Here is a 24,726-nt window from a genome sequence, read left to right as displayed (position 1 = left end):
GTGACCGTGTGATGGCTGCGGTCCAGTGAACTGGGAGCACGTTGACTGGTTTGCCTGTTCAATCCACCAGTTTGGGAGCTTGTCTTAACTGTTTTTACTGGGATTACTGGAACCTATGGAGTGCACATGAACACTGGTCGGATAGGGATTCCAAACGGGGTAAGTGGACAGGCTGAAGTCGGCCCTCTCGGTGGGATTTAGATCCACTTTTTTTAAACGCGGGATAGCCTGCTAGCTATCCCGGGGGTTAGCTCAGCAGGCTAGCTGCTGTCTTTGTCTGGAGAGACCGGGGAGCTAAGGGGCATGCGTCCATCATCGGACACGTCCCCGCCTGACCCGCTTGTTTCCTTTTTACCTGGAAAATTTGGAGCAGTACATCCACACTGTGTCACCCAGTTTAAACATATTAATATATACGTTTCATTGCGTGTGTACTTCTTTATAGCTCCGTTAAAACACCCATTTGTGGTCTGTTTTACCGTCCGTTTACAACACCGCTAGGATGTTTAGCATGTTTCATGCTATTATAACATTTAAATAAATCCAGATTGCCAGCTTAACTTAGTCTCCATCCTCATACTCAATAATATGACTAGTTGTCTTAATCAATGATGTGTAAGTTATAGAACAACATAAGGTAGTAGGAGGAATCTGAACGGTTGTCCGATAATGGACCCATCGCTTTGACAGGGAGGTTGAAAGCGCCGCATCGGTAATTGTCCATCACACGACGAATAGGACGTTAGGTCAACAGTTATATAAAGGATCTGAGCGCCGGTGTACGTTGGGGGGTAAAGCCGGCTTGAGCTATTGAATCTCCCCTTTAAATGCAGGTGTAAGTCCACTAAAATGGTTTATTTAATGTACAGTTGCGCGGAAAATACAACATTTCTCCCCGCTCTAGCGAAGCAGCACCGCGTCCGATAATGGATCTCTTTAGCCTCGTAGCGGGCCACGACGGGCCTCGGACTAGCTGCACAACTTGTGCTTAATTCCTGCATATTATTCGACTCTGGTCTCTTAAGTTGGTGTTGGTGTGTGAGTGTGTGTTGTGTGTTTTTTTGTGAGACCTTATCGGTGTGCGTGTTAGCTTTACGCTAAAGGGCAGTGAGATCCAGGGCCGACCGCTAGCTAGCCCTCCGATTAATTCAGCTAACGGTAGCAAAGTTAGTCAGTTCCGTGGTGACTGGTGTGTTTGCAACAATTTACTGTTACTTTACATGTGCCATTAGCCTGAGTGACCCCCCCCCCATCCCTTTATTAGCATTTTAAGCACCGCTTTTGTTTACTGCCCCACCACCACCACCACCACCCAAACAGGCAACCCTCCACAAACCAGTAACGTGGCTAACAGGCTAGTTACATGATATTAATATCCCCTGAGCTGGGATACCGGGCTCAACTTTATTTCTAACTTTGAGCACAATTCATACAGAAGTAAAGGTTTTGTTGCTGTTAGCATAAACAAGCTACTAGTACTATGATTTAATACTATGTTAGTACAATTGCATAACATTAGCTACTGATTGACGGCCTGTAACATCAGGTACTAGGTTTAACTACTGTGAAGAAAAATGCCTCACAGTAGAAATAGTTTGGTTTAAAGGTATTCAAGTCACAATGCAAATGTGTGTGATGGTCATTTAACCTAAAGTAAGCTTTATGTTTTTATCCTTTTATCCTCCTCCGTGTTTTATTTCCATTAACAGGTCACTTGTTAAACTCAGAAGCAGCAGAGAGGATTATATCTGTGAATGAACTCAACACAATAGACAATGCATGTTTATCTTTCTAGTAAATCCACTGAAGCATACAGGCTCTGGGTTCATCTGGAGGGAGGTGTGTGTTGTGTCCTCACAGTCGTTTAACTCGTTCTGACTTTCACTAAATGATGTGTCCTCTTTGTGCACCAATGAATTTGTGGTCTTGAGAATGAAGATGTCAGGATTTGGATGTAGAAATGTCCTCAAATACAGTGTCAGTAGAGTTTTTGTTTGTTTTTTTTCATTGATACACACTCTCTGACAGTGGTAACTGTGGGAATGCGTGAAAAAGCAGAGTAAGAAGAAATATGAATAGTGGTGAAAACAGTTTGGAGAGTAACAGCTGTGCTGCTTGTGGAGGATGAAAGGAAACTGAATATTTTGAAACTGTTGTTTTCTGCACTAACTACTGAAAAAATGTAAACAAAGGCAGTGAACCACAAAAGAGAAGGACGTTTTGTGAGAGTGCCCTCAGTTGGTTTTCTGACTGAAGTAACACAGACTGTAAAGGAGAACATCAGAATATAAAGAAATCATTTAGAGACATTCCAGATTATCCTGGAGATTAAGAAGCGTATTCTTTGTGATGCTAACAATCGTTTCCATCATTGATGAATCTGCTGATTGTTTTCTTGAGCTTTTTTGGTTAAAGGTTGGTTGTGACTACAAGTGTCCACAAACACACAGACCTGTCAGTGTACTGCAGTGTTCGGCTAATAACCAGTGACAGTGATTTAAAGCACAACGTGGTGTCATGATGTTTCACTGCAGAGATAATTTGACTAACGTGTGATTTGTCTATTGAAATTTGAAAGACTCTCAGGCTGATTTTAAGATTGGAGAAGTGCTTTTGTTTTCACACTTGCACATGTAGTGTAAGTTTACTTGATGTTGCATCACCGAAGCAGAGGTGTCTTCTTCGTTTCCTGCAGACCTTTGAACAGTGAACTCCTCTGATCTCAGGCCGTTCAGCCTTTTGCCAGTTGACGGTTTGTTGAAATAACGGCACATATGTTCACATTGCTTTATAAAAGCTCATAACTCTTTGTGCTTTGGCACAAAATGCTCCACCTCTTCAAAACTAAAGGCTTGTCATGGTGAAGCACAACGAGGCGAATAAATCCAGCACAGGTTTGATTCCTGCTTTGGTACATATCTATTAACCCTTTTTATTTTCCTCTTATTTGCAGGGATATCTTGATATATTGTAGATTATTTTCCTCAGATATAGCATTTGTTGCAAAATCACACGTTGTGATACTATTGTGCCATTTTAATAGACTTTTTTGTGGAGGTTATTTATCTATAAGGACAGCCTCTAAGTATTATTTAAGTATTTATGTAGACTACATTATGTCAGTCGACTGTCTTACACTTGTTGAGTGGATAAGAGACGACAGTCCACAGAAATGAACAATCGCCTGATAAGCCCTCACACCAGTGAAGTTCACAGTAATACCTGTGGACACATAAAACGGCAGCGTGTGATTATCTGCAGCCCAGAGCAGACCTCTGTAGTTATGTGACGGTCGGGTTGACATCGGGCTCACTGAGCCGGTCTGCCCACAGGAAGCTGAAATGAGCTGATGTGTCTGCTCCTCCCTGGAGGCCGGTCAGACAGGAAGAGGAGCCGAGGGCTGCGTGCCCTGCCGTCACCCCGACCGTCCCGCCCGTCCCTCTGCCGCATGAACAGCCCTGGAGGTCGCTCAGTGACGGCTGAAGTGTTGAGTGACTCAGTGGAGTTACCTGAGCTGATGGACAACATCTGGGACGTCCAGTTTCAAGTTCAGTTTCAGCTGCATTTTTAATTTTTAAAAATATATTTCTAATAAAGCTGCACGATATGCAAAAAAAGTCTTTGTGATTATTTTGGCAGATATTTCCATGTGAGTCACCATTTCAGTTGGAATGCTCATATTTGCATTTTGCTTCGCTGAAAAAATCTAAAAATGATGATGATGTGATTTTTGTTCCTTTTACTTCTGGAGAATATGATGTGTAGGTCGGAGGGTCTCTGTGGCAACACAACACTGATGGTGCTAACAGTGCACAGCGCTGTAACACGTTTTAGCTTTATCAAAAAAAACTGCTGCTCTGGTGATTTGGATACTGCACTTGGTCATGTTGCATGTTCAATTTGATTTCGATTCATTTTGCATTTCTAGTATAAATAGATGCTTTCGCACAGGGCTGCAGCCGAGTATTGTTTTTTGACTAATCTGCAGATTATTTGGTCAGTTAATGATTGAGTCTGCGCTGCAGCCTTTATCTTGAGATATGAATGAGCTGTGGGACTTTCAGGCAACGTACACACCGCTACGTTTTAGTAGCAAAAGAGTTGAGTTTTAAAAGGATAACGTCGTAGTGTGGACGAAGCCTCAGGAAGTGGAGCTTTTGCCAGATTTTAAACACAGACTTTTATTAACTAAACTGACCATTAAAACCTCAAAGCTGAATTTATTTCTCAGTGAAGTATCTTCAGTCTCCGAACAGACGTCCAGGCGCTGGTGTAACAGAAACAGAGTTGTACTCAGTTTAAACACCTTGTGTATCTTAAACTGTGTCTGAGCTTCTTCTGTTCTGGTCGCGTTCGTCTCGGCGTCCTTCACTTTGATGTCGAGGCCTCTGTGTAACCAGCAGTTAAACAGGTGGAGATAAGGCAGCTCCACAGAAAACACTGGGGTCCTCTGCCGTTGAGGTCAGTTGAACCACCTACTGTAAAGACACTGTGATAATTTATGTTTGACTGAGACACAGGCCTGTTGACTAGAGGGACAGAGAGAGATAAAGGCCTGGGTGGTGCAGATCTCTGGGTGTTGACTGCAGTTTAGCTGCTGCTCCTGTGTCTGAACACAGACTGAACCCTTCAACAGCGATCAATGACTCCTGTCAATCACCTCCTGATACATAAACGTCCTCTTAATGATTTCACACAATAAAAATAGAAGTTACACGTTTGATCAGCATCATATTATTGAAGAACAGAGCAACATGAGCCAGCACAGCGGAAAGATGAGTTAATGTTACATTGTGGAAATCAGAGGTGAAACCTTTGTTCAAATGGTTAATTGATAAATTTGCCAAATCAAAAGAAAATAAACCAATATCTATTTTGATAGTCAATTAATAGTTGAGTCAATTTCCTGTAAACAAACCAAATATTTGCTGATTCCAGCCTCTTACATGTGATGATAAGCTGAAGCGGAATATTTTCGGGCTGTTGGTCGGAACAGAACAAGCTATTTGTGGCTTTTGGCTGTGTGAAATGATTTTCTGACATTTTACAAAACAGAATCAGAAAGATAATCAGCTGATTATTCGTAGTCTCCGCCCCGGTGGAAACAAACGTCAGGTTTTCATTCAGAGTTTCTAAAAGTTCTGGGAAAGTCTGTGAATCTATTTTCAGCTCAACTGGCATCAGAAACATTCTGTTTAACGCAGGGCTGAAACTAAAGGGTCAAACAGTAATTGAAATATTATTTAAATCACAATACGACCAAGTGAAACATCCAAATTGTAAGAGCAGCAATTTTTGTGTTGATAAAAGATCAAATGTGTGACGCCTCTGCCTTCAGATCATATTCTCCACATGTAAAGGAACAAGACTGTTGGTGCAAAAAAACACATCATAATTTCTAAAAACATTTCAGTCAAGATAAAATCATTCCAACTGAAATATCTCCCAGAATAATCATAATGTGATTTGTTTTGCATGTTGTTTCAGCTCTAACTGATACAATTATGTGAATAATCAATTGACTTGTTATTTGGATTGGTTTTGTCTCTGTTTGGTATTTTCTACATTAACTTTTTTATGTTTTGTATTTGATCTGATTTAACTTCTTTTCGGATGCCTATAATTTAATTTACTTCACTGGTCCTGAAATGTTTCCATATGAACTATTACGACTTATCAGATTCATTGTTTTTGTTTGTAGCTGAGTCTCACAGAAGTAGTTGAAGTAGTTGAAGTAGTGAGATTAAAAAAGAAATATTAATCAATAATTAATCAAACAACAAAAACAAGCAACATTTTAAAACTGTTCAGGATCAATAAAACAAATGGCAAAAGAAGCCAAACGTAAAGTAACGATCACTGACAGTCACTGATTAACCACAAATACTTTGACGATCACACAGCATTACATCACTGATCTGAAATCCCTCATGATGTTTTAATATAAACTGGATCCTTAGAAATCAGTCACATCAAGTCTGAGCTGCTTTTCCTTCACATGGATGTTGTGTGATGTGTGTGTGTGTGTGTGTGTGTGTGTGTGTGTGTGTGTGTGTGTGTGTGTGTGAGAACAGCATGTGCACTGTTAGCGGTGTGTTGCCGTGTTGTGATGCTGTTAAACCTCTGCAGTGTTCAGCTCAGAGCAGCTGACGGAGCCACACACCTGCTGGTGGATGGATGGAGTCGTCCTGATGGATGCAGGCGGTGCACGGCCGCTGATACAAGCTCTTCGCTCACTCACTGTTCATGCTGTAGATCACAGACAGAGAGGAACAGACCGGCTGCACGCGCCTTCATATTTTGTTTGTATACCATTAATCTGTGCCTCCTGCAACAGTGTTTTATGAGCCTGCTCTGCTGACCGGTGCTGAACATGTAGTGAACAAGGATCTGCAGTGTTGTGTGTCTAATTGTGAATTCGCACCATGTTGGCAGGAAAAGAGAAACCTTCTTTATCCCAAGGATTCATGCATTATTCCAACACCGTTACCCCAGCTGATCGCCCTGTAGTCTCACATTCACAACAGCAAACCAGGTAGAGACAGAAAGTCTGGCTGAATCTGTCCCGTCTTTGTGTTTGAAAATGTCTTTGTAGCCATTTTCAAATGTTGACGTGTCTTTTCTCACCATGTGGGACAGATCGTAGCCGTCACAAGATTCTGATGTCATAACCAAAACCAGGACACAGACGAGCAGTTTCCTCCCTCTCAGCTGATCGCACCTCCGCCTGCGTCTGTACGATGTGACGTGAAGGCAGCGACATGTCGCTTCACTTTAGCCACTGATTTTTTTTTTTGTTTTCTGCCGTTTTGCTTTTGTCTGATGGTAGATGGCAGAGAGTCAAAGTAAATATATAGAGAAAAAGGTGAGGGGATGTTGAGACATCACACAAGACCACCAGCTCTTTGCTCTTTGGATACAGGTTTAGCATTTGTTGTTAGATGGTTTTCAGTTCACAGCTGCTGCGGCTGCTGATGTTCAGGCCCCTGGCGTTTAAAGCTGCAGTTTGTCAGTGACAGTGAAGTTCAGGCAAATTGTTTAAACCAGTGGTTCCCAATCTTTGGGCCACAGAGGTGTTGCAAGTGGGCCGAGAAAATCATTTGCCAAATCGTTCAATTTTGGTGAAAAGACAAATGTTTTTAAATGAAATTATCTTTAACAACATTAAACTTGTTAAAATCTAAAACAATGTTGGGAACTTGTATGTATCAGCCGGACTGCTTTGCCGCCGGACCACATCGTAAACTTGTGCTCTGAGAAGGTGAATTATTTGTCCTCCATGTTGTCAGGGGTGGGATGTGAGTTTTTCCAGTGAACCATGAGTTGGAAAAGGTTGGGAACCGCTGGTTTATACCAACTGTAAGTCCCAGCCTGGTTCATCACTCTTTACCGTCCCCTGTCAAACACTTCCTGTTGTGTTGTGAGTCTTCAGATGTTTTCTGACGTTGTTCGTGTTTTGTCTGTCTTGTTGAGCCGCAGTGCGTCGCGCTCTCCGGGCCACCGTAGAATCAGACCAATACACAGAATCAATATTAGCATTGGTATCAATAAAATCTCATCATTTCCCGTCTCCAGCTACCTGGTTCTTACCTGTTGGTTACCATGGGCAACCACATGATAAATATGGACTTTGTTTAGCTGCTGTCGTATCAAACCTCAGGGTCTGAGTCTTTCGTCCAGCCTGACCCTGTATTATGGACACCTGTACAGTGTAATGGGATCCAACACAGCGGCTCGGCCACGTCTCTTTACGACGCTCTGATGTTGACGTTGCTGGAAATTTCTGAGCTGGTGAAAGGCGGTGTTGTACTGGACTCCATTATACTTATAGGCATCCCTTCCCTTCACATACAAGAGAGAGTCAGAATATTAGGGACACCTCACGCTCCACGTTAAAACACCAGAAATGAATGTAACAACTCTGACAGCACCAACAGAAATATTATAAGCATCATAAAGTTGATGTTATTGCAGAACAGCTGTATTAGATTGTCTATGGCTGGATAAAACCCCCCACCCCCACTCTGCTGAAACTCACTGGACACTCTGATAACTGTGATGCCATTGAGATGAGGTGTTTTGGGCCTGCAGACAGAGAGGACCAGACTCCAGCAGCAGAAAACACCAGGACAGAGAACAGCTTCACGGTCTGGGTTCTGTTTCAGGCTGCACTCAGCGGCTCCAGGCCTTTTTCTTATTACAGATCTCATTGTGCTGCCGCTGGAGTTTGCGGGTTGTTGTTTTTATGCCTGTCGAGGATTTTACATTTCAAGGCGTCAGTTGTTCCTGTGGTTGGCGGAGAGGAGGAAGACGTGGTTATCACGTGGAGCTGCTCGGCCTGAAGAGTGATGTTGTACAAGAACCATGACAAAGTTGTATAAAACTGTACGGTGCATGAGCTCATCATCATGTTTTCAGGTCTCTGTAACGCCTCGAGGGAATTCCTTCAAACTCTGTATGAACGTTCATGGACTCGAGGAGGAACTGATTGGATTTTGAAATGAACATGGGTGCTGTTGGCGGGAAGCATCCTGCATTATTCGGCGGAGTTGTGGCTTCAGTTTGGTGATTTACTGACAGCTCCTCACAGGCTGATGCAGGAGGCTGGTATTTCTGCCTTTGGTACTTTTTCCCCCCCCGACATCTGCAGAGCTGTGAATATGATTTAAAAGCCTGAAAAAATATATGTGAAGCCAGAAGCTTCAGTGCAGCTGACAGTTTCTTCCTTATGAGGCCTGAATATCGATACTGATCTCCTGATTCACAAACTACAGAATCCATTTGTTTCAGGTCTTTTGTTTACAATTGGATTCTTGATGATTCAGTCACATCTGATAAAAGCCCATGTAAAGCGTGTCAGAGTTTAATATGGGGACATAAATTTCATCTTCATCTATCCAGAGAGCAACACAGTTTAACTGTTCAATATAAAATAGTGTAAAATGCACATTATCGCCTCAACTGTAAAAATATTTCCTGGTTATAAAACTGGACAAAAGATCAAAACATCTTTTTTATTCCTTTGCTGGTGCCATTTTGTTTTCAGGTTGTCTGTCCGTCCCACTCTCTGGACACGATATCTCCGTAACACCTTGAACTTCTTCAAACGTGGTACAAACGTTCACTTGGACCGGAGGATGAGCTGATTAGATTTTGAAATAAACGTCGGTGCTGTTGGCGGGAAACATCCTGCACTGGTGTTTTCGTTGGCGTTGTGGCTGCGGTCGGCCTTTACAGGGCTTTACAGTGATTTACTGACAGCTACACACTGCTGCATCAGTCTTTTATTTTGAAGGAGCAGATCATTGATCTGAAATCTGTTGTGATTCCAGCAGCTACAGGTGTTACACTTGTTTTTATTACATGAAAATAATACTTAAATGAGAACAAACTCTAACCCTTCTAAAATATGATGAAGAATGAATTCTCACTGACGGAGGCTGAACTGAGCTGCTGAGTCAGAGTCCCAGTCCGCAGTGACGCTGGTGTAGAGGCGAGCTGCAGTTCTGTGGACGTTCCCAGAGGAATCAGACAGTCCAGAGATCGCTGACTGATCAGTCTGGATTTCTGCTGCAGTTCAAGAAGCTGAAAGTCACGTCGCATTTCCAGACATCAGTGTTGATGACTGTTGATGACGAGCGTTCACTGTTTCCATTTAGCTTCTCCACATATTAAAAATTGAAATTTTCCAAATCTGTAATTGCAGTGTTGCTGATATATTCTTCCATTTTCCTGCAAACTGATAATAAAGCTCATGTGTTTAGGATTCAGAGAGGTCGTCTGATATCTGATCGTTTCTAAATTAAAACCATATCCTGATTAAACTGAACAAAAATCAGGATTAGTTCAGACAGTCAGAAACATGTGTTCACTTCTGATTAATTCATGAGCTCTGTCCACAGAGTGGTCAGTATCAGACACTGACTGGTTAACACAGAGGGACAATAACAACCAGTCTGACCTCAGACGGACGGGGACAGACGGACCACTTCCTCTTTAGGAGAAACTGATTCGATCAGAAACACACTCTCTCCAGCAGCTTCGTCTCAGCGTCTAATTATTTCAAACCAAAGCCTAAAGACGTCAAACAAACACCTCAGACTCATCTGATATTAGATTTTACAGAATTACAATATTTTTCATAATTTTGAAAAAAAAAAAATATATATATATATATTTGGCAGCATCGCCTTTACTTGAAGTATAAAATACAATTATATATATTATATAGAAAAGATCCCCCTCCCTCCTGCGATAATATCATGTATCGCGACATTTGGGCTGGACTGTATCGTGATATTACATTTTTAATGACACCCAAGCCGAGTGAGAACTGGACTTTGTCAGAATCATCAGATAATCACTCATCAGATTTATTGATGAACGTATTTCTGCCTTTTTTTCTTCTTACATTTCCATTTAAGATAGCGAAGATTTTTTGCCGCCTATACCGATGATCTCTGAGCAAGAGGGGGAGTCCTCCTGCTGAAACCCTGAGCACTCTCAGCTGACGTGACGCTGACATCTACTCTGCTGCTTTGTTGTATCACACTGATTTCCTGACATGGCACTAACACGTTTGTCTTGTTTTGACAAAGCTTTTAATTCAAGGTTGAACTTTATGTTCCCAAAGTGAAAGTAACTGTTTTTACAACAAAGTTAAAAAAAAAAAACAGAAGAGTTTAGTGTTTTTTTTGTTTGAAGCTCAGAGTGTTGAAGAATCCAGCTTTTCTGAATTATGATTCAGAATCTGTGATATTTGCCTGAAATGTTTATTCTTTTACTTGCAGTCTCAGTCTCCACAGATACTTGAAGTCACTGTTAAATCCTCGTCGTCTTTGATGAAAACCACGCAGACATATTTATTGCTGAGTGTAAAACCATGAAGGTGGGATTTAATATTTATAGTCTCGTCATTTTTCTTCGAGTGCCTCAGCTGTTTATCTTCTTATTTTGGATCGTCTCCTCCAGCTCCGCTCGCTCTCAAGCTAAAAGAGTCTTTTGCAGCTCGGGAACGTTTTGGCAGCCTGAAGAAATGTTAAACAGAAGAAACACTCAGCGCGTCTCCCCTGCAGGTCACAGCCAGCAGACGTCATCTGGAGACGGCGTGTAAACATCCAACAGGCGGCTGAAGTAGTGAAAGTGGTTAGTGGATTATGGGATTTACAACCCACTAAAAACTAAAGTTAAAAGTAGTTCAGGGTTAGAATGAACTGGATCATTTAGCAAACCAGCCACAGACGGGCTGGGTCAGTGGTTGTCCTGGCAACAGCTGATCCAGTTATGGTGTCTTAACCAACACAATGAACATTTCCACCCACCAAGGCAACAGCGTCATATAAGTACAGCACATGGCTTGGAAAATGTGAGTCGTAGAAAGTGTAAATGATGCACTTCTGTGTATGACAGTGTTTTCCAACCTGGGGTCGGGAAATCTGAAGGGTCATAAGATGAATCATGGGAGAAGAAAGAAATTGTGATTCACTGATTTGTAGTAACTATTTTTTTGTGACCTAGGGAAAGTCACTCTTTGTTGAAAGTGCTCACCACTCATAGACATCTGAAGGGGTCAAAGGTCAAATCAGCTCCACCAGTGCTGTCAGAACAGGTGCTGTCAAAGGCAGCATAGGCAGCTCATTTAAAGGTTCTGTAAGCGATTGTCTGTAGCCTGTAGTCCTCAGTTCCGCGATCTGGTCTCATCTCTTTCTTTGTCCGAGGCCTTTTTAGATGAAAACGTAGTTTCTTCTTCAGTGGAGGAAATTCTGGATGGTCACTTTCACCGTTTACAGTAATTACAGAGCTGAGAGCCTGAAAATCATTTGTCTCCAGAGGCTACAGCCAGGAGAGCAGATAAATATTCAGCTTTTTGACTCAAACGTTTTTATATTTGTATTCTGATATTAGCTATGTGGTTTGGAAACACTTCAATAAATTCAATAACACTCGCTCAATGACTTTCTCTGTGATTTCACATCACTTCAGCTAAAAGCTTGCTGAGTGGTAGCAGTGGGCAGGGAGGATCAAATGAATGTTACCATAATGATCACAACATTCAGTCAATCAGAACACAACAGCATTTACTAAATTGTTTAAAATTCCTTGGTCAAAAAAAAGCTAAATTTAGACAAAAGCAGTTTTATAGTTTCACAAAATGAAAGTGTAGTTTCAGGTATTAATGGTCTTTTAACATCTCCTTTATTTATGCATCAGTACTAAGAGTCTACTCTGTCATGATGTGGTCATGTGGCCACAGTGAGTGATAACGCTGACTTACTGTCCCTCCCTGCTGAATAGTGAGGAGATTTGTGCTCTTGCATGACAGCAGGGACTATAAATACACAGATGCCTCCTGTTCTCATAGTGAACCTGCGATTTGCAAAACTCCCTCATCCGACAGTGTCACTAAACAAACAGACGTCGCTGTGAGAGCTCAGGCATTTGCCTGCAGCATCGTGTTCCATATCAGGTGTGATTTGCATCCGGCTGATTTATTTCTGTTACACAGAGATGGTTCAGTGTGTGAGTGCAGGTCTGTTGCTGAGTGTCGGGGAGATCTGAGCTCACAGCTGACGGTTCTCCTCGGTGCTGTGTGGTGGAGGTGGAGATGACTGTGCTCGGTTTATTTAATTTTCCAGGACTTTTAGCAGCAGCTTGTCAGCATCTGAAACTGAATGGGTTTTAACTGTGCCGGTGGCCTCGTCATCAGGGCTGTCACACTAAAGGAATCCTGTCAGTGATTTAAGGTGGCTCAACAGTGCTTTTTTTATTTAGTTGCTAAATTCATCTGACAAAGACCACGCAGTTTTAAAACCAATTGTTTGCTCGTTTTTCTTCAGTGTTGCCACTTTCTGAGGCAGAGTGCACAGTTTTCAGATCACTGCCCTTCTTGCTTTTGTGCTGGACTAGATTTCTAAATGCAAAGGGACACAGCAGGGACCTCTCCAGTCATGTTTGTGAATCAGCAATTTGCCATTTTATGACTCATTGTCCCAGTTCTTTACGCACGGTGCAATAACTCATCATGTTGGTAGAGATAGAGTCAATATGGCTGCCATCAATTTCATTCACCAGAACATGATAACAGTTGTTTTTAAAAGTATAGTAAATAAAATAAATAGTAAATGATTAATGAATAAGGACAAAAACTCTGATTTTTGTTGGTAGTTTCTTGCTCTCTCCTACAGTTTGCTTGTATTGTAATATAGCACAACAGCCCTACTTGTTATTGAGTTGAGAAATGTTAACAACTGTTCATTGTTTCACTGCTGTTTCTTTAATCATCTGTCTTTAATCCTAATCTGCATGGTTATGACTCTGGCATTTGTAGAGTGAATTCCTGCCCCATCAGCGTTACACACATTTTGGTTTAGAAACCTGTCAGTGTTTCCTTTTTATATACGTTTTGCAGAAGGACTGAAATGTCATGAAGGTGCAGTTACATGACTCTGCAGAAGGCTTTTAATTTGAAATGATGGCTAAAGTGGAGACATGTGGCAACACCTGGCTGAGGTGAGAGAGAGAGGGGTTGATTTAACTAGCGATCATAAAGTGAGATAGATTTTTATGGTACAAATTGGCGTGCCACCCCTGTTGGTCTCTCTACCAGTCCTCTCTGTGTGCCTGTCATTCAGTGTGTGCATGAGAGCAGCGTGTGTGTGCTGGGTCTGGTCTAAAGGAACTAAAGTGAATGTCGTGTAGGAACAAAGTGAATCCTCAGGGAAACACCACCGTTCATTCGGATATTTGTTGGTTTGAATGTGGTGAAGCTGCAGGATGTAGATATCAGGTAAAGACTCCGTGGTTCAGTCCAGTAAAGACATGAACGACCAACATGGGTCATGTGGATTTGTTTTGTGATTTCTCGAGGTCACTGTTTCCATTCTTTAAGTGGTTTTCATGATAACCAGCCACAACAACAGGGCTGGTATTGTTTTCACCGTGTGTGTGTGTGTGCGTGCGTGCGTGCGTGCGTGCGTGCGTGTGTGTCGTCATGGCAAAATGTGGTCCTGGATAATCAACTGTAGCCGGAACTACAGGTTTGGAGGTTGTCTGTGTGTGGACAGACTTCGTCACTGTGATAACATCACAACCTGCAGATACAGTCATAAACTTTACACATGTGTAGCTGAGATCCACACCTGTCACACCTGAAAACACACATCACGTGACCATTCAGGTACACTGAGCATTTGCGAGCCGGTGTAAACAGGAAGTAGATTGTCTCCTCTGTAGTTGATTAGTCACAGGAACTGCAAAGACAGTTGTAGCATTAAAACAGAGAATGTAAGTGAACAACAGCTGCTAGCAAAGACAACAAGGTCAGTAACACAGTCATTCATTATCATGTTGTATTCACCACTGGTAGTCCAGGCTGATGAGAGCCAATCAGCAGAGACCGTGGGTGTGACCTCATCGTTTACAAAGGTCTCAGTTTCTGTCCATCCAGACTACAACACAACCCCAAAGTTTTCAAAATAAAACACAACCCCAGAGTTTTCAAAATAAAACACAACCCCCGAGTTTTTAAAATAAAAAGAGACCAGCAGCGTTTCCGAAAGTCTCAGTTCTGGTGCTCATGTCAACGGGAGACGAAAACGTAGCAAAAGAGATGAGTTTTAAAACAAAAATGTAACAGTGTGGACGTAGCCTGAGTATTTGTGTAATAATGCAGTAGTAACTACTGAGGACAGACTGGTGTACCACCCCTGGCTGTAACTAATTATCATCTTCATGAATGTAAGTCAGTAACTGTGAAAGTCAGAGCTGTTGATGATCTGGTCATCAGTTGAAAATCTGCTTCTGTCCCAGTTCAAACAGAACCAGTTTTACCCAGAGCCAGTTCACCAGCCGTCCACACAGAGCCAGCGCAGCAGCAGTCACTCAGCTGAAGCTGGCGTCTCCCCAGCCTCGTCTTCCTCCCCCCGCAGCGCAGCCTGGTGTAAATCATCAGAGGCCTGACAGCCTGTTAATATCTGGGCGAGGACTCGCTGTGACTGGGACGTGTAGTTTATAGCCAGGCAGAAGATGCTTGTGCTGGTGTTCAGGCTCGTCTGCGTTGAGTTGTGGAACGGTCCGGGCCAAGTTTCCATCAGAGCGGCCGCGATGATTTGTCCTGCTGCTGCTGGTGAAAAGCCCGGCTGGCTCGGCCTCTCAGGCCCATTTCCATATAAAGAGGCTGCGGCTGACAGCAGGGCGGGGCGCTCAGCGGAGCGGGCAGCCCGCGGAGGTCCTGCCACTACGCTGCCTTTAATTAAGTGTGGTATTAGAGGCAGCTGAGCAGAAAGTCTGATCTGAGAACAGCTCTGCAGTCTGGAAGCCACCAGCTAATCCACTCAGCCGTTTTAACACAAGCATCTTAGGAATTAGTCAGAGAACCAGCAGCTCAACATGGGAACGACACACTCAGTCGTGTTGTTCATGTACAACACAGATACAAACATCAGCTGCTGCCGGATTGATAATTGATTAATCATTGAAGACACATTTTTCAAGCAAAAACATTCTCTGCTTCTCTGATGCTGCTTTTCTGTGTCCTAATCAATAATAATCTGAATATATTTATGTCTTGGACAAGCACTGATATTGTTACCTTGGTGTTTAAGACATTTTGACGGCTGTTTTTCACCCTTGTGTGTCATTCTGTAGCCAAATGATTAATCAAGAAAAAATTTGGCAGATTAACTGGTAAAGAACATAATAGTTGTTAATATTAATAGTGTTAATATTAATAGTGTTGACAGCATTTTCCAACAACATAACCTGAATAAAATTGTCCAAAATACTGAAGTTGATTTAAAAGAGGAAATCAGACATTCAGACTGTTGGCTCAGTTTTCACCTGTCCTCCGTGCCTGAGCTGAGACACTTTGACGATTAATCAATCAGTCGATTGATAGAAAATCAATCAAATCAAATGTGGGAGTTTGATGCTATCTTTGGGTTCTGGTGCGTTAGTCTGAAAATAATTTTTAAAAACCCTCCTTAGGGCTTTTGTAACATTCAACAGAATCAGGTGTCTTTTTTGTTTGTTTGTTTGTTTGTTTTTTTTACATTTTTCAAATCAATCAATTAATGGAGGTAATTATGGGCAGATTAAACGGCAGTGAAAATGCTCATTAGTTTCAGCTCCCTAGGAACCTTTTGAGGAACTATGTGTGAACTAAATTTAGACCCTGCGGTGGGAACCACCTTGGGAACCAGATAAAGCACCACAACAACCGGAGTGGCTGCGGTCGCCACCCGTCGCTTATAATATGGGATCGTCTTGTATTTGAAAATAAAATGCTGCATCCTGTCCCATTGAATATATACGGGACGCAGTTTGTCTCGTATTTTTGTTCATGTGATGAATTCAAAGTGAATAATGTGATGTCAAGTCATAATTCTGCATAGTCTTCCCGGGACTTTAGGCCGCGGTGGAAACAATGAGCCACAGGAACCTTTCCGTTCCTGAAGACACGCAGCTTTTGTGCTGTGGGATACTGAAACATCAGTTATTGGTGAAAAATTATTAATTGATTATTTTTCAATATCACATAGTGGTTACAGCCGTTCACTGTCTGTCATCCAACATGTCCTGGTGCCTGTTTTTTTTGTCTGTGATGTGTGTCTGTGTGGTCGGTGTGTTTGCGTGTTGTCGGGGTGTGTGTGTGTGTGTGTGTGTGTGTGTGTGTGTGTGTGTGTGTGTGTGTGTGTGTGTGTGTGTGTTGTGTGGTGTGGTGTGTGTGTGTTTTGGTCTGAGTGGTTGAAGTGGTGTTATTAGCAGCAGGATTAGCGCTGCCCCCTCCTGTCCGACCATCTGCCTTCTCGGCCAGTCAGGCGCAGGCGGAGCAGGCTTCAGCGTCTGATTGGACAAACTGAGCAGTTAGGGTGTAACGCTCCCGCCACGTGGGGTCAAAGGTCAACCTGCATAGAAACCCCAGTGAACCAAATGACTAATAATGTTGAAATGAAATTTTGACTTTAGTGGAATCAGACCCACAACTTCATCAATTCTTCTTCTTCACCTTTTTCTTCTTCTTCTCCTGCTCCTCCTCCTCCTGCTCCTCCTCCTCCTCCTCCTCCTCCTCCTCCTCCCCACCCCTCAGTTTTCAGAATCAGAACTTTTTCTCCGTTTGGACGACAAACAAAACAAACAAAACAAAGTTTTTCCCTGGGTGGAAATCCCAGCCAGGCCTTAATCTAATCAGCTGTTCCTTGGATCAAAGCCTCGCTGTCCAATGAATTTGATGGTGATCTGTAAATGTGCTTTCAAGTGATCTGACGAACAGGCCCAGAGGTGGGTGGAGATGGGCCTTCCTCAGGCGGAGGTGTCTGGTGTGATATATACTCACATAGTGCTCAGATCTACAGCCTAAACAATATACAGTATAGTAGTAATAATAATAATATTGAGCCAATGAGAAGAGAGGAGGCTCAGAGCCTCTACTACAATACTACCTACACTACTCCGGAGTTTTCAAGCCCCGAAAATGATACTGCTGGACCTGTTTTATTTTGAAAACTCTGGGGTTGTGTTTTATTTTGGAAACTCTGTGGTTGTGTTTTACTTTGAAAACTCTAGGGTTGTGTTTTATATTGGAAACTCTGGGGTTGTGTTTTATTCTGAAAACTCTGGGGTTGTGTTGTAGTCTGGACGGAAACTGAGACCTCTGTAAACGATGAGGTCACACCCACGGTCTCTCCTGATTGGCTGTCATCAGCCTGGACTACCAGTGGTGAATACAACATGAGAATAAATGACAGTGTCACTGACCTTAGTGTCTTTGCCAGCAGCTGTTGTTCACTTACATTCTCTGTTTTAATAAAAAACTGTCTTTGCTTGTTTCTCGTTCGTAGTGTTTTGCGCAAGAGTAGAAAATCTACTTCCTGTTTACATCTGCTTGCACATGCTCAGTGTAGGTGAATGCTCATGTACAGTATGTGGGTTGTATTATATATTTGTATTCACTGAAATGAACAGAAAACATGTGAGGTTGGTTCTTTACAAAGGAGCATTTTCTTTTAATTTCCCTTTTCTCTCATTTTATTGACAATTATCATTTGTTGTTTTCTTCATGTTAATGTAAAGTACTTACTTCTACTATGTTAGTTTTTCAATTCAAGCAAAAAATGTACTTTCATGCCAAATTGTAAATGTACATTTTTTTGTCACATGTGGACACGCTGTTTGCTTCATGCAGAGTTAACCAGAGCTTTAATTAGCACCAGTGTCGAGTCAGTCAGGCTGCAGGCTGTTAACATCGCACCCCCCCTTCGTTCACATGGCCCTGCCACAGCCCAGCATTGTCAGAGCAGGTCAGAGGTCACGCTGCTCCATTCATATGATAAGTGGCCTGAAGGAGGCTTTAGAGCGGGGATGCGTCTGCTCCCTCATGCTGCTTGTCACAGAGGGCTGCTGGGAAAAAGCCTCGCACTGAATGGCTGTGATCTCTCCTCAATGAGGCCTTTATGTCGGGGGGGATGAACCTCCTCCACCCACTTTACCAGGAAGTGACAGACCTGCTCTCTGACCGAAAGCCTCCAGGACACTTTGAATCAGTTATCATCTATATATTATAATTATAAACTATATTAACGTTCTCAGCTGCTTCACAGTTTCAGCTCAGTGTTGATGTCAGACTCTCTGCTGTGTGATCTGACACCAGCAGGTTCTGGTTGTGGTTCATAACTGAGTATCTTTGGGTTTATGATGGTAATTTTGAAGATTGATAGAAGATGAATAAATAATGAGACTGACGCTCTGGTTGTCCTCTGTCTAACCTGATGTTTGTCCTCTGTGCAGGACGCGATGTGGGGAGCAGGGAGGAGGCGCGGGGTCCAGCCCTGAGGAGGCGTCCTGCGGCTGGGAGGAGCGTGGCCCTCCTGCGGCCCTCCTGCGGCGCTCCGGGACGCTCCTACTAAGATGTCCCTCAGCAGCGGCCCTGCAGGCGGGAAAGGTGTGGACTCCAACGCGGTGGACACGTACGACAGTGGCGATGAGTGGGATATCGGTGTTGGCAATCTGATCATTGACCTGGACGCCGACTTGGAGAAGGACAAACTAGAGATGTCGAGCAGCAAGGATGGAGGGGGCATGGCCGCCCCCCCCAGCGCTGTGGCTGCTTTACCGGACAATATAAAGTTTGTGAGTCCTGTGGCCGCCGCGCAGGGCAAAGAGAGCAAATCCAAATCCAAGCGCAGTAAAAACTCTAAGGAGAGTGTTAAGGCCCCCGTCTCGGACGGAGCTAAGAAGGAGATTCAGGGTCGGGCCCCCGGGGACCCGCCGCCCCAGAACTCTACCCCGACTAAAGGAACTGACAAGTCTAGTAAACCCTCCCGTACCCTCCCGGCTGTGAAAAAGGACAAGGACGGGGTGTCTGGGAAAACCAAGAAGGAGAAAATGGAGGTCGTGGCCACAGGAGTGGTCAACGCGGAGAAAGAGTCCGCGGCCCCCATCCTGCCGTTAGGGGCCCCTCGCAGCGGCCCGTTCGAGGGCCAACAAAACCCCGAGTTAGCTGCGGCTGAGCAGCTCGGGAATATGGCACTGGACTCGGCAGGGATTGGCCAGGCTGTCACCATGACAACGGAGCAAGAGGAGGTGGACGGCGGCGAATGCCGGAATCTGAAGAAGGTGGTCGGTGGTGAGAAGGTAAGAGGAAGCAGATGTTTTATACTCTAAAGAACATCTGGACACATCTGTGCTGCTGTTGTTTCCTCATCGTGGAGGATTTTAGCTTTTTGTTAAATATTTCTAGTGATGTCATGCTGATGTCATCAGGGTTTTTTTTAGGCTTGACAAATCTCCTCAGGATGACTGGACGTCGCTGTGACCAGTGAACTGACCTTTATGAATGAAACTGCTGGTTCAGGACTCTGCAGCTTTAAACCTCTCAGCATCACTGAGCTTCTAAAACATCTGTACTGAAAGAGTCAGTGGATCCAAACTGTGTTTCTGACTGAGGCAGGAAACTGTTGTGTGTTCAGCCCTGGACTCTGTCAGGGTTAAAATCCCTCATGAGATTGTCTTGTGTGTTAGCATGTTATGCTAAGCTGAGCTGAAATCAGTCCAGTTTAGTTTTTTTTGTCGAGAATCCAGGAAGAAATTTTCAGATTCTGGTGCCTAATTAATACAGATAATCTGCAGCTAATTTGATAATTAAAAAGAGTTAAGTGGCACAGTCAGCAAATAAAGCAAAAGGATATTTCAACAAACAATTCACTGGCTGCAGAAATAAATTAAAATTAAAAATTTATCTGGAAAATCACCAGTTTCCCAGAGTTCAAGATGACAACTACAAACATCTCATGTTGTCAGACCAACAGTTCAAAACACAGATATTAAGCAACACATCGTTTCAGCTCTACTGTGTCATGAGATTCAAGTTATTCCAACACCGTGCAAAATGAAATCAAATTAATCTAATTACTTCAACATAAGGCCGAGCCCTAATCACAGCTGTGAGATGATGGGTCTTCCTGCTCTGAGTTGCTGCTGATCAGTTGGACAGTTTCAGGACAGAAGGAATAAAATTGATGTGAACAGGACAGGAAGTGACAGTCTATCTCTGTTTCATGCAGGTTCAGGTTTTTGTCTCTGGACTTTCAGCCTGTGTCTCCTGCACAGCTGCTGTTCAGCCTCCCTTCATCTTCTGACCATATTTAGCTTAGCGTTGAGGTTTTCCAGCGCTGCCAAGCCGTCCCGCTGCCCTGCGCTCCGGGCTGCAGCTATCAGCCGCTCTGAGCTGCCTGCCGTCCAGCAGCGTGAAGGTCGGCTGCCAAGTTCCAGCGCTTGTGTTCAGCTCCCCTCGTCCAGCTGGCCGTCCTCCTCTGTCCGTCCAACACAGTCCACTGAGGCCTCGCGGTCCCGTCTGGCCTCAGCAGACTGTGACCCAGCTGGATGTTGGTGTCACAGCTTCTCGACCTCATAATGACCTGGCCACTAAAACCTCTGAACTGTGATCTGTCGTTAAAATAAATCTGTTTTAGCTGTAATGTAAAAATCCAACCTCCAACACTCCCCCTCCTCTGTCACTTAACACATCGCAGGTTTTAGTTGTTGGTTTTACATTAATTACACAACTGATGATTAGAGCAATAGCACGAATCCAGTTGAACATACATGTGGAGTTTACTCAACATCAGCTCACCTGAATCTGTCCAAGTCAGGAAGTGGGAAAACCTTTTCCAAAGCCATGAACATGATGTTTAAAGCTCCATGTTTCTTCTTCTTCTGTGTTTTATTTGAAGTGTTGATCCACCAGAAGATATAAAAACCATCTCAGTGTAGTTTTACATCTCCTCTCTCAGGCTTCTCTCTGCAGCTCTAGTAACAACAGGTCGGTGAGCCAATCAGAAGAGAGGAGGCTCTGAGCCTCTCTTCTGATTGGCTGACTGTTTTCTGAGTGATCCAATAAAAATATATCAGATTTCAGGTAAAAAACACTCAGAGAAACCAAATCCTGCAAGGTTTGGATGGTGGGTCCAGGTGGGCGGGGCTTGCTGACTGCTTTGTTGTGACATCACAAAGTTCCAGAAGTCCTGACGGCTGGTTTTAAGGCTCAGTTTCTGAATACAGGCTGTGTGCATTTCTCTGTGGACTGAGGCTTTGATACTTTCACAGTATTAATATAGAAGCTAGAGCTGATCTATAATCACACTACACATGGACACAGACCTTTACACTGGAGGAGCTTTAACAGACACTTTAGCTCTGTGAATTATAATACAGTATGACTGATACTGTAGTTTTACTAGTGTTGATTGTATTGAGTTGAAAAAGAATCTGGTGATGACACATCAGTCGAGTAAATTTAAATTTTTTTTTACATAACTACATAATATTAACAGTCTTGATATGAATGAAGAAACATTTTATAATGTTTTGGCATTTTACGGTGTAAAAATAAACTTCACTTGCTTTATTTTAAACCCAGGGATTTTCCTCACCTAAGACAACAGTGTTAAACCTTGAGTAAAGCAGCTCTTCACTGAATTAAAATGTCGTCTGTGAGCTTCACAGCGTTCACACAGAGCAGTCAAACTTAGCTGTCCCATTGACTTGAGTCTGGTCAGTGTCCACAGACTGAGCAGTGCTGCACTACTTTCTATGTGCAGGCTAAAAAAAGCATCATGTGTGAATGAGCTGTTTACAAAGTGATCTAATCTGACCCAGTTTCTGTTTTTAGAAGATGTTGCTGTCGTTGATGCTTCAGCTTTGTGTTGCCCAACCAGCTCCTCAGGTGGTTTATCAAACAGGCTGCTAATTCAGGGTTGATTGATTCAGGCTGTCAATTCAGCAAACAGGCTGCCAATTCAAGGTTAAACAGGTTGTTGACTCAGGGTTAAACAGGTTGTTGATTTAGGGTTAAACAGGTTGTTGATTCAGGGTTAAACAGGTTGTTAACTCAGGGTTAAACAGGTTGTTGATTCAGGGTTAAACAGGTTGTTAACTCAGGGTTAAACAGGTTGTTGACTCAGGGTTAAACAGGTTGTTGATGTTTTGTGACATATCTCAGACAGAGTGAAAACCATGTTAATATGACGCCGGCTGAGCTGCCATCAGCTGACGGCTGGTGTTAATTTAACGAATGAGATGTGTGAGTTCAGTGTCTCTGCTCGACATTTCTAAAAGCCACTTTCTGTACAAACCACTGTGGCCAAATCAGCAGAGACAGGAGACGCTGTGTGTCTCTGACAACACCACAGACCGTAACAGATGACACCATGTGGACGGACACTCAGACTAAACACCCAGTACAGACTGTGGAAAATGAACCAAGTATTCTTCTCCTGTTGGACACTGTAGAGACAGGAAAGATTACAGAGGGAAGATGGGAGTGAGGTGCTCTCCTGTGATGTCACATCTGGATGTTTCTGTCCATTTGTGTTTGACAGCAAAACATCTGTCGTCTAAAACGGTGGCTAACGTCTAGTTTTCACATCTGCTCGTCAGGATCAGAGGAGAGTTTAAACTCAGGTCAGAATCAGAATCTGGTTTATTGCCATGTAGGTTTTCAACATACAAGAAGTTTGTTTCTGTGTTTTGCTTCATGACAATAAACAATAGAAAAAACAAATACGTATAAACAAAGATAAGTACGTAGATTGCTTAAATATAAATAGAAACATTTAACAATACAAATGTGAAAAATATACAATGTCACTATGTACACTGTACAAAATGATTTAACTAAAGGTTTAACAAGTAGTCAGTTCATCTTGACCTAACTCGCATCTCTCCTGTTTGAGATGAATTCAGTCATGAAAACGACTTTCTATCCACCGCTGCACAGCTCCAGGCCAGCTTAGTGAAACTGATCAAATCAGATGGAAATCATATGGAATTATTGATTATTATTCCTCCGCAGCAGCGACAGCCAGAGCAGCAGCCATATTGTTTTCAGGTTGTCCATCTCATTTTCATGGACACGATGTCTCAGTAACACCTTGATGGAACTTCTTCAAATTTGGCTCAAACATTCACTTGTACTCAAAGACGAACTGATGGTGGTCAAAGGTCAATGTCACAGTGACCTCACAAAGCACTTTTTTAGCCATAAGTCAAGACTTCACAGCAGTTATGACCAATATTCACACGGACAAGGTGATTGTAGTTATTATTAAGATGAAAGTGTGAGCCAGCTGGATTTTGGAGACATATTAAATATGTATGTGCTCAGCCTCCGTCAGGATCACCCAGCCGTCCCGGTGTATGTCAGTGCAGTTTTCTAATTCAGCCTTGTTGTTTTTATAGCTCAGTATATATTTCATAAAGCTGACAATAGCCTGAATTATTTCTTTCCACTGCGTTTTCACTCTCCCTGTCCAACAGCAGCCAGACTCTGTAAACTGCAGCCTGGAAGGTATTAAGGTATGAAGGCAGTGGCTCCTGCCCAGGATCACTCTCAACCTGCACATAAAAACCTACAGCTCCGCTCTCCGGGGGCCGTCACAATGCATTCTGGGAAACAGGAGTAAGAGAAGACGAGTCGGGCTGAAGGGAAAGTGCTTCGACTGAAAGAGTAAATGTGAGTGAAGCATCTGAAGAAGCTAACGGGCCCCTGACACCTCGACAACTCGGCCCCTGGAAGTCACATGTCTGAACCCTGCGACAGCTCCTCTTCAGTCACATGTTTCCTCAGCAGGAGCCGATCGATCGGCTCACACCAGGAGGAGTTCACCTGTACACTGTAACTCACTGAGGTTAACTTTGGGTTCCAAAAACTGTTTTAAAAGGAAACTTTCTGAAAGAGAGAGAGAGAGAGATCACTCTGTTCTCTGTATGTCTCTCGCCCTCTCCCTGATGTTATTTCAGAGTCCTCAGAGTCTCGGCACCCTGTGGAGAAATAACTACTAACCTGGTGTTCATGTCTGACATTCCTCTGAGTGTGTGAGAGCAGCTCGGGCCTCCGGGCAGAGGAGGAGACATTTCCAAGTAGTCCTTGAGGGGTTTTTAAGGGGCACAGAGGGAGGTGGAGGAGGTGGGGGAGGGTCCCTGGAGACCTCGTCGGGTCTTTGAGGAGTTGTAGGGAGTGTTTAGGGAGTTTGACGCCTGTCGAGGAGTTTCCTGGTGAAGACTCGTCCTCCGGTCCGTCTCTTAGTCCTTAGTTCGTGTGTGTGTGTGTGTGTGTGTGTGTGTGTGTGTGTGTGTGTACTGCTGATGTGGCACCCTGGACATGTGTTCAAGATGACCAGCACCTCCCATGACTCTTGATAGGAGAAGAGTGTGTTGGTGGCTGTGATCCAC

General features: G+C 43.3%; 1 protein-coding gene across 1 annotated transcript in view; it reads left to right on the top strand.

Annotated features, from left to right (window-relative positions):
* Positions 1 to 24,726, top strand: part of LOC111231885 (zinc finger protein 609-like) — a 37,690-nt gene that overhangs the window by 188 nt on the left and 12,776 nt on the right. The window contains exons 1-2 of the mRNA XM_022759152.1: positions 1 to 159; positions 18,784 to 19,629. The exon at positions 1 to 159 is cut by the window's left edge and continues 188 nt beyond it. Coding sequence (XP_022614873.1) covers positions 18,904 to 19,629 — 726 coding nt within the window. The 5' untranslated portion in view covers positions 1 to 159; positions 18,784 to 18,903. The remainder of the gene's footprint in view (positions 160 to 18,783; positions 19,630 to 24,726) is intronic.

This window comes from Seriola dumerili, unplaced genomic scaffold (genome assembly GCF_002260705.1).
Source record: "Seriola dumerili isolate Sdu_G_001 unplaced genomic scaffold, Sdu_1.0 BDQW01000320.1, whole genome shotgun sequence".
In the NCBI taxonomy this organism is placed as follows: Eukaryota; Metazoa; Chordata; class Actinopteri; order Carangiformes; family Carangidae; genus Seriola; species Seriola dumerili.
The sequence above is the reverse complement of the archived record's forward strand: the minus strand, read 5'-3'. Positions and strand labels throughout refer to the sequence as shown.